Source organism: Anomaloglossus baeobatrachus, chromosome 12 (genome assembly GCF_048569485.1).
Source record: "Anomaloglossus baeobatrachus isolate aAnoBae1 chromosome 12, aAnoBae1.hap1, whole genome shotgun sequence".
Taxonomy (NCBI): Eukaryota; Metazoa; Chordata; class Amphibia; order Anura; family Aromobatidae; genus Anomaloglossus; species Anomaloglossus baeobatrachus.
The window spans coordinates 107,285,170-107,295,839 of NC_134364.1; the positions used below are offsets into that span (position 1 = coordinate 107,285,170).

Here is a 10,670-nt window from a genome sequence, read left to right on the forward strand (position 1 = left end):
GAGTCCCCTTGATGTGTTTTACATGATTTTAGAAGGGCATGACATGCCTATATCTTTGTCTCCTCCTCTTTTTCCTCGTCCAACTGTTTTTTTTTCGCATGAGTATATGTCCTTGTCACTTTTCCATGTGTTTGTGGTGTCTTGGGAGTTGTTTGTCACCTTTTCAACACCTTTGAAGGTGTTTTCTATGTGTTTTTATGTGTTTGTGTTTGCTTCCCATTGTTTTCAATGGGGTTCGAGTGGTTCGTCAAACGGGGCCTACGTTCGACGAATCGAAACGAACTCGAACGCCAGGGGGGGTGGCTCATTCTACTCATCACTATTTGTTACTCATCCCTCTTAGTTTTGTCCAGCCTAAAGGCTTCCATACACAATTTATTTTTTTGGTATATGGACCAGATTGTGATCATTTGTGGTTAATGCAGGCACGAGCATGAGTGGCCACCTTGTCACCTCTCTGGAGTGGAAAATAGGAGGAAAAGGACATAACGTGATCTACAGTAAATATCTAAGATTGGAATGCCTTGAAAGTGTGACAATGTTATCCTCATGGACAGGTCTAGAGACAAGAAAGTAGAGAGATAGAAATTAAGTCTCAGGCAGCTGCTTCTTCTCTGTTGTCTGCTAGCACTAGAAGTCCCAGGAATTTCGAGCTCCCCCTGAAGTCCCGAAAGAGGGTCAAATTACCCTTAGTCCAAACTGAATAGAACTGACTAGAAACTAAATGGCTAAACTCAATGGAAAACAACAACCTCCTGTGGTGCGACAGTAATGGCCTTAATTACAGAACAAAAGACGGTGATTATAGGATGTTAGCTAAAATCCTTCAGGTCATTCGACCCGTCTCTGGGTTCCAAAGGTAGAAATGTTAAATGACCCCTCTCTGGGACTTCTAGTGTTAGACCCCACACAATTTAATGTTCTCCCTGTATAATAATAATCGATAAGAGCTGGTGCGAGTCGTTCCAGTATATTATCTTCTCTTTTGTGCTCTTACTAACAAGCTTGTGTCCAATATCTCATTAGTGTAATAAGTCCCATATGACAAGTAAAACATTAAATTGACTAAGGAGACCATTTCCCCTGTGCAGTGGAATTTCTTTCACTTTATTATAAAAGGCGACACAACAAATACATTGTTTTATCCAGCCAGCGATCCAATGAATTTTGTGTACAAATTACAATTTTTTACAATATTTAATCATTTTTCATTTTTTTATTGCCTGTTTTACTGGAATACAAAATTTTGTAAGCTAATGTCATTATTTGCATGTGCTGATAACTGTTAATATTTAAATCTATTAAATTAAATGTTCTTTAAAATTTGAATTTGAATATTTTAGGAGTTTATCAAGATGTGGTTCAAAATATTCCATATATTAAATATTTGCAATGAATGAATATAAGTTGTATATTGGTATACTATTGTTTTTGCATTATACTTTTGGATTTACTAGGCAATGAATCAAAAAGGATAGTATGCAATAGTGTGCAGAGGAGAAGGTGCCTAAAGCCTCAGTTCCACTTGTGATTTGCATGGATGAGTGCAATACATTAAAACATCGGATTGCACTTGCACCAGTGCAAACCTATGGGGCATTGTCCATCTGCGATTGATTTCTCATGCCATAGCAGCATGCAGAATGAATAGCAGCGAGTCTCGGCTCACGCACCCCCATACAAGTCTATGGGAGCGTGTGAAACATCGCACTGTACTCGCATGTAATCCAAGTGCAGTGTGATGCATGCAGAGACTGGCCGCGGAGGAGATGGGGAAAAAGTGCTCCCTCCCTCTTCTCCGCAGCTGTGATATGATTATAAGATCACATCACAGTCGCTTGACCCTCTGCTGACACTCGTAACAGAGGGTCATTAGCATATCACTTCCGATGCTCTTGCGTCACAAGCTATACACTACTGGAACCGAACCCTAACATCAAATATCAAAATGGAAATATATAGTGGTCTCACCACCCCATTGTTTGTATTTGCCAGGTATTGCAATTTCCATGACATAATATTCAAAGTAGAAAAGAGGAAACAGGGCACTACTCAGCAACAACCATAAATATTTAGTACAGTCCAAGCATGTAGGCTGAATCAAAGCTGATCCGGGGTGCACGTGTGCATGAAGACCAGGTTTTATCCAATATAGGAAGGAAAAAAACGGCACTCACCAAATCGTTGCTGTGTAGGTTGCAGCTTTATTTCAAGCGCAGAGGTAACATGTGCGGTGGGGGCTGGTGGGGAGGGAGAGCACGCCGGACACGTCAGACGACGGCCGTTTCGCACTTACACAGTGCTTCAGCTGGTCTGAGTAGGTATGACATCAGATCCGTTTTATCCACATACCACATGTGGCTGATGTCAAGACAATTAAAAATGTTAAAAACAATAAATGTATACCCAAATCTTACTGGAGATACTCTGCATACTCAAACACTAGATCTCAGGCAACGTTTTCTAGAAAGAGGTTACCCCCTTGATTTGATTAATTCAATGCAGAAACAGGCTGAAGAGAAAATCTCCTTTGAAAAAGATCCACGCAATAAAAATCTTATGAAAAGGGGTGAAAAAAAGCAATTAAATCGCTTTGTATTCAACTTTAAATATGGCCCTATGGACCAAGAAATAAAATCGGTCATAAATAAAAATTGGCATATAATCGAGGGGGTAACTGAACTCAGAGAAATGGCCTTGAACAAACCACTAGTGACACATAGGCGATGCAAGAATATCGGGGACATCATAGTCAAAAAGCGGTACATACCTCCTAGAACCTGGTTGCAGTATAATGGCCCTGTTGGCAACTACCGATGTGGTAACTGCTCTTTTTGCAGATTCCACATAATTGGTAGGACACTGGAAATTGGTGGCCATTTACATGTGGTTAAGCATCTGATGACTTGCAAGACCAAAATGGTCGTTTACATAGTTTTTTGTCCGTGTAAATATTTTTACATAGGTAAAACTATACGGCAGCTTTTTGTAAGGTTCAAAGAGCATAGGAACTCTATTGAGAGCGGATTAGGGGCCACGAGGTTGATTAACCATATAAATGAATGTCACAACTCCGATCAGAATGTATTGTCTTTTGCAGGGATCGATTTGATAGAACCCCCACCCAGAGGAGGCGACTCCCATAAATTATTACTTAGGAGAGAATCTGAATATATTATGAAGTTCAATGCCACAGGCCCATTAGGGTTAAATGAAAGAAATGACTTTAGTGTATTTTTAGGATGATTCAGTTTACATTTTATTGCATTATATATATGTAAGTCTTTGCTACTTTGTTGCATGTCCAGTAAGATTTGGGTATACATTTATTGTTTTTAACATTTTTAATTGTCTTGACATCAGCCACATGTGGTATCTGGATAAAACGGATCTGATGTCATACCTACTCAGACCAGCTGAAGCACTGTGTAAGTGCGAAACGGCCGTCGTCTGACGTGTCCGGCGTGCTCTCCCTCCCCACCAGCCCCCACCGCACATGTTACCTCTGCGCTTGAAATAAAGCTGCAACCTACACAGCAACGATTTGGTGAGTGCCGTTTTTTTCCTTCCTATATTGGATAAATCCATGACATAATATCTCACTTCCTTATTTTCTAACATTGCAGTTATTTTATAAACGGTTCCACACAAGTTTTCACCAATCAGAAGCAAACATGGTGGGATCCCTTTGTGAAAATCTGGATCTATGGTATAGTATGTCAGGATGTTTTTTCCCAGTTGGAGCAGAGTTATTAGACATTATTCATCTGGTGACAGATCATGTCCAATACTGGATCATAAGCCCCATATAAATTTACAAATTCCATATATCACAAAAGTGACTAAACCTCTCACTTTTTTATAAAATGTTATTATATGTTTTCATGGAACAACACTGAAGATATGACAATTTGATAGAGTGTAAAGTATAACAGTGTAAATTTAGTGTCCTCTAAACTCAACACACAGCCATTAATCTCTAAACCCCTGGCAACAAAAATGAGTACAGCTCTAAGTAAAACTGGTTAAATCGTGCCCAAAGTGTTAACATTTTGTGTGGCCTCCATTATTTTCAAGCACTGCCATAACTCTTTTGGACATGGAGGTCACTAGAGCTTCACAGGAGCCACTGGATCCTCCTCCATCGTCCATGATGATGGAGCTGGTGGATGTCAGAGACCTTGTGCTCTTCCACCTTCCCTTTGAGGAGACCCCACAGATGCTCAATAGGGTTTAGGTCTGGAGATTTCTAGCCCCTCCATCTCCTTTACCTTCAGTTTCTTTAGCAAGGCAGTGGTGGTCATGGAGGTGTATTTTGGGCCGTTATGTTACAATGGGAAGGGATTGTGTTCAGCCTAAGAATGTCACAGTACATGTGGCATTCAATGGTTCAATGAGCACAACCACAGCCAGAAGCACCCATGCAGCCCCAAACCATGACACTCTCATCACCATGCCTGACTGTAGGCAGGACACATTTGTCTTTGTGCTCCTCATCTTGTTGCCACAACAGACGCTTTTCATCATCTGAACCAATAAGTTTATCTTGTTCTCATGTGACCACAGGATATGATTCCAGTTTTTCATGTCTTAGTCTGCTTGTAGTTAGCAAACTGCTTATGGGCTTTGTTGTGCATCATCATCAGAAGAGGTTTACTTCTGGGATGATAGTCATGCAGAGCACTTAAGAGTGTGTGGCATATGGTCTGAGAACTGAAAGGCAGACCGCCACTCCTATAACTTTTGCAGTAATACTGGCAGCACTCATACGTCTGTTTTGAAAAGACAACCTCTGGATATGACGCTAAGCAAGTGCACTCAACTGCTATGATTGACCATGGTCAGGCCTGTTCTCAGTGGATCCTGTCTTGTTAAAATGCTATATGGTCTTGGCCATCGTGCTGTTGTAGCATCCCTGAACCACTCAGGGCACTACAGGGAACTGCATCCTCATGGGGATGCAGGACCTACCCCCAGGGACCTGGAACACCAGTGCCAGCAACACCCACACACATACCAAAATCCTAGTTACCACTCCCCACCAGGGGGCACTGCCTAGTCAGATAGAGGGAAGGGCCATCTAGAGGGCGGAGCCTGACCAGGGAACTAGACAGCCTTGTGGAAGGGGACTGCAAGCAGAATACGGGGGCACAGTGAAGTGCACCAACGTGCCTCGAGCTGGGTCATGTAACGGTGACCCGGAGGCACAGGAGAGTGGTCGTCAGGGCGGGTACACCCGAGTACCACTGGGGCCAGAGCACACACGGGGCAAAGGGCCCTAGGTCAGGCGACAGTTTCAGATGGCCTGGCAAATACCTGCACAGTGAGGGGACCTGCATGGACCTCACTGACCCACAAATCAGGAGAAATCAGCAGTAAAGCAAAGATCAGGGCTCGGACACATACCTCCCTACAGGGTCCACACTGCCCGCCGTACGGAGAAGGAGACTGCCACCACAAAAGGGACAATCGGGCCCCAAATGCTCCATGCTATGGGGACCCAACCACACTGAGAGTGTTGGGGACAGAGCAATCGAGTCATCAACTGGCACTGGAAGTACAGGGACCTGAACCAGCCGTCCAAGGGTCCAGAGTGAGTAGAAACGGCTAACTACAACCCACAGTGTGGCCTCCCTTATTATTCCATCATACATCTCCCAGGCTCAGCCCTACCTGTGGAGGGCCTACCACCACAGCTGCCATTACCACCAGCCCTGGGGGATAATAAACTCAGCAGCGGCGGTTCTACAATCTTAACCACAACTCGCAGTTGGCGTCACACAAATTACTTTATTCTCCCCTGTAAATACTCCCCATTAAAAAGCATGTAGGTCACGGGAGCGGGCAACGGCCACCACCAAAGTGACATTCCCCAGTGATACACTGCCCGGGACCGTGTACCCCATAACCCTGAGCGAGACACTGCAGCTTACTTTCAGGATGTTGGCAATCTTATAGCCTTGGCCATCTTCATCTAGAGCATTAATTATTTTTTTCAGATCCTCAGAGAATTTTTTGACACGAGGAGCCATGTTGAACTTCCCGTGACCAGTATGAGAGAGTGTGTGAGCGATAACATCAAATGTTAAATGCGATAACACTAATGAGTCACATAACATCAGGACGATAAAATGGCTAAATGGGCATATTTGGGTATTTTCCCTTAGGGTGTACTCAATTTTCTCGCCTGTGGTTTAGAGATTAATGGCTGTGTGCTGAGTTATTTGGAGGGTACACCTAATTTACATGGTTATGCAAGCGGTACATTGAATTGTATGAAATTGTCATATCTTCAGTGTTGTCCCATGGAAAGATAAAATTAAAAATGTTAAAAAATTCGAGGGGTGTACTCACAAATTTAAAAGTTCATAAGACTTGAAAAGTCACTGCAAAAAGACATAAACCCTAATTTAAAAGCAGTGGTGTTTTTTAATGAAGCCTTAAAAAGGTTATCAGGGATTTTTTTTTTCACTTTTTCACTATGTGCCTAAAAACTAACAGGCAGACAATTCCAAACCAAGAAATTTCAGAGCTCCTGTCGGCATTTCAGCTGCTCCATGTCAACAGATTAAAACATAACACATTCTAGGACATGAAAACAGTCCACACAGAGTATTTTAAGCTCACAGTTTATTCACATACTAATTAAAAATATTTTCATAATAAAAATAGCAATAAACAAGTGCTCCAAGTCTGTGCAGGGGCTTGCACTCAATAAACAGGGCTGCTCAATGTATAAACACAGGTCAGGCTCTCATAGTATAATCACAGATGTTTCAATAAAGGAATTCAATAATAGTAATACCCATAAATAGTCCTATTATGTTCCCCTAGTCAAGGGAGATTCCCTATATAAGACCTGCAAAAGACAAGACATCAATTTAAAACTTATATCTGACCCACTGTGCGGTGTTCTCCCTGCTACCCCAACGCGTGTTTCGTCCTTTCTTCTTCCTGTATCCTGGGGCGTGTCTTTAGGCTGCTTTTAATTATTACCATGTGAACCGCATTCCTTTAGTAAACACCATAAAAGTTAGCACTAACTTAAAAGGTCCATGTCTTTTTAACCATATGAGAAACTTAAGGAAAAAAAACCTCTCAGAAGTCTTACTAAGATAAAAGAAAATAAAAAATATATGTTTTGACCTAGTGACAGGGTCTATTTAGTGTCTATTGGTGCCTTTACTTGATATTGGCTAAAAGCAGGCCAAATTTGTCAACGTAGTTCATGCTGTAGCAGTCTTTGTAGTTTAAAGAAGTCTTCTTGTCATGTGTCACTCTCCAACAGCAGCATTTAAGTGGTTAACAGCAGGAGACAGTGAATGTTAGAGGCAGCTGATAGCTGTATACCAAATGCTATCACCTGCAGAGAAAGATGCAAGGTTAAAGAGAATCTATAAGTAGGATTATTTCTCCAAAGCCATCTAAAGGAAGTTGGAAAGAACGTTAACATGAGATTTGAGATTGCCCTACTCAAATGCATCTGTTTGTGACATGCCTAGGCAGCTAGGGTCCACAATCTGGTTTTAAACCATAATTTTTGCTCTAGAAAAACAATTGTTACAAGGGTAGTATGGTCACAACAAACTGATGATGACAGGGGGGAGAATCGACTTGAAAGATTCCAGTAAATTGGCCAGGTAAGTAATCTATCACCTCGGAAATGGAGGCCTAAGAATCTCCTTACCAACAAGCATTCCCAGCTCTTCTTTTGATTAGATAGGCAACGTCATCATTGAGGCATGACACATACATGTCATGTCATCAGCAAAGCTAATCATTAGAATAACTAGGAGGTAATGAATTTACATGCCTCCCATCCAGTGGTTACACATCATTGACCTGGGCGATGGGCTGGAGTCCTTAAAATCGATTCTCCTGTCCCTATTGATGACTTCTCCACAGGATATACCTTTAATATGAGATCTGTGGGGATCTGATGAAAAGCATTCTCCATCTGATTTGTTATTTTCTCCTAATGGATCGGTAATCCACACATTATCACTGCACAAAACCCTTTTAGTATACCAAAATCTGAATATACTTTCTTTCAATCGTAGGAATTAAAAATGGAGGAATTCAATTCTACAACAGTAAATCGATTTACATTGTTGTCCTTCACCAACCTTCACCAATTCCAGATTTTGATGTTTATCTTGGTTCTCTTCACCTATATTATATGTATCGTTGGAAATTCTGCAATCATAGCTATTATTCAGGCAGAACCATGTCTTCAAACGCCAATGTACTTATATATTTCTACATTTTCAGCCTTAGAGATCATGTTTGTGTCTTCTACCATTCCGAATCTCCTCATTAATCTAGTATCAAAAGGAAGTAAGATTTCATTTATCGGCTGTTTTACGCAGTTGTATTTCTTCAACTCTCTAGGGGTTACAGAGTGCCATCTTCTAGCTCTGATGGTCTTTGATCGCCACTATGCTATTAATAATCCTTTGCATTATTCAGCTATTATGAACAGTCAATTTTGTAGTAGGTTAGTAGTTCTACCTTGGGTGATAGGATTTTTTATTGTTTTGGCACCAACCATCATGACTGCTCGCTTACCATTCTGTGGTCCTCATGAAATCAATCACTTTTTCTGTGATTTTGCTCCTCTGCAGAGCATTGCGTGCTCCATCCCTTTCTTCGTCATTGTCATAACCAGTTCTGCTGCTTTTGTTGATGTGGTTGTCCCGTTCATTGTTATTTTAGGCTTTTACATCCATATTATTATAACAATTTCGAAGATTAGAAGTGAAGAGGGTAAAAAGAAAGCCTTCTCCACCTGCTCTTCTCATCTCATCGTGGCTAGTCTTTTCTATGGCACCGCCACTATCGTTTATGTAAAACCAAAGGGAAGTCAATATGATAAATTTCTTGCGCTTATGTACATAGCTGTCACTCCGTTCATAAATCCATTTATATATACATTTCGAAACAGAGATGTGGAAACAGTTTTTAGACGATACATGGAAAGCCTTCTAAAGAAGCAATAGAGTTTATAATGTAAACTAATGATGATCTACAAACAGCTAAATCTAATGGTCACTATTCCGTGCTGATTCTCCCAGATTTCTCTGCTACATTTCACAGTGTGGATCATCATCTCCTCCTAACTATGCTCCAATCTATTGGGTTCAAGGACACCATTCTTTCTTGGTTCTCCTCTTATCTCTATGACCGCTCATTCACTGTATTTTTTTGCTGGCTCCTCTTCCTCTCCTTTTCCCTTTATGGTCGGGGGTTCAGTCCTAGGCCCCCTTTTCTTCTCTCTATACACTGACCACATTGGACAAATCAACAGTAGATTTGTTTTCCAGTACCATCTATATGCTGATGTCTCCGAATTATATACCTCCTCCTGACATCACCCCTGCATTACTACAAAATACGAGAAATTGTATGACTGCTGTCTCCAACATCATGTACTCCCGCTATCTAAAACTGAATCTGTCAAAAACTGAACTTCTCATGTCTCCTCCCTCAAATAACCTTCCTAAACCCAATATTACCATTTTTGTGTGTAGTTCTACCATTACGCCCCAGCAGGACACCTGCTGTCTTGGGTTATATTTGAGTTAGATCTCTCCTTCACTTCCCACATTCGATCACTCGCTCGCTCATGTCACCTCCACCTCAAAAACATCTCTAAGAGTCAACCTTTTCTGCAAAAACTCTTACTGATGCTCTCATTCATTCTCGCCAGGATTACTGCAATTCTCTATGAATCTGTCATCCCATTACTACATTCTCCCCTCTCCAATCCATCCTGAATGCATCAGCCAGGATCATTTTCCTCTCCAACTGCTTCACTGAAGCCTCCACCCTCGGCCAGTCATTGCACTGGTTGCCTATCCGCTAGAGAGTCCAACATAAACTTATCACTCTCACCCCCAAAGCACTCCACAGATCTGCACCACCCTTCATCTTCTCCCTCATCTCTGTCTATCACCCTACCGATGCCCTTCATTCCACTAATGGCCTAAGACTGACATCCTCAATAATTGGAACCTTCTACTTCTGTCTCCAACTGCTTCACTGATGCCTCCACCCTCTGCCAGTCATTGCACTGGTTGCCTATCCGCTAGAGAGTCCAACATAAACTTATAACTCTCACCCCCAAAGCACTCCACAGATCTGCACCACCCTTCATCTCTTCCCTCATCTCTGTCTATCACCCTACCGTTGCCCTTCATTCCACTAATGGCCTAAGACTGACATCCTCAATAATCAGAACCTCCTACTTCTGTCTCCAAGATTTCTCACGAGCTATGCCAATTCTCTGGAACGTACCATCAAGAACAATTTGATTAATTCCCAATATACACATTTAAGCGGGCCCTAAATCACATTCTTTAGACTAGCCTACCACCTCAACTCACTCATTAGCTATTCTAGTTCTGCTCTTTACAAATTTTTCTTCCAATTCTGGTCCCCTGTATCATCTGGTTGTATAGCCTCTATGTACTTTTTTATACTCTGTATATGTACTGTACTTAAATCTGTATAAATTCTGGCTGGTTGACTGGTCCATGCAGCTGTATTTGAATCCCCTATTATAAAATTGATGGCTGGGCCATATATGACAAGCATTTTCTTTTTATACGATTTACTTTTTTTGTGCCTCCCCTATTTTCCTCATAGATTGTAAGCTTACGAGCAGGGCC

The 10,670-nt window shown here is 41.6% G+C and overlaps 1 protein-coding gene across 1 annotated transcript; it reads left to right on the top strand.

Annotated features, from left to right (window-relative positions):
• Positions 1-8,069: 8,069 nt before the first annotated feature.
• Positions 8,070-8,999, top strand: LOC142257655 (olfactory receptor 11H4-like). Its single transcript, XM_075329792.1, has one exon. It carries the CDS (start codon positions 8,070-8,072, stop codon positions 8,997-8,999), a length of 930 nt encoding a protein of 309 aa, XP_075185907.1.
• The last annotated feature ends 1,671 nt before the right edge of the window (positions 9,000-10,670 follow it).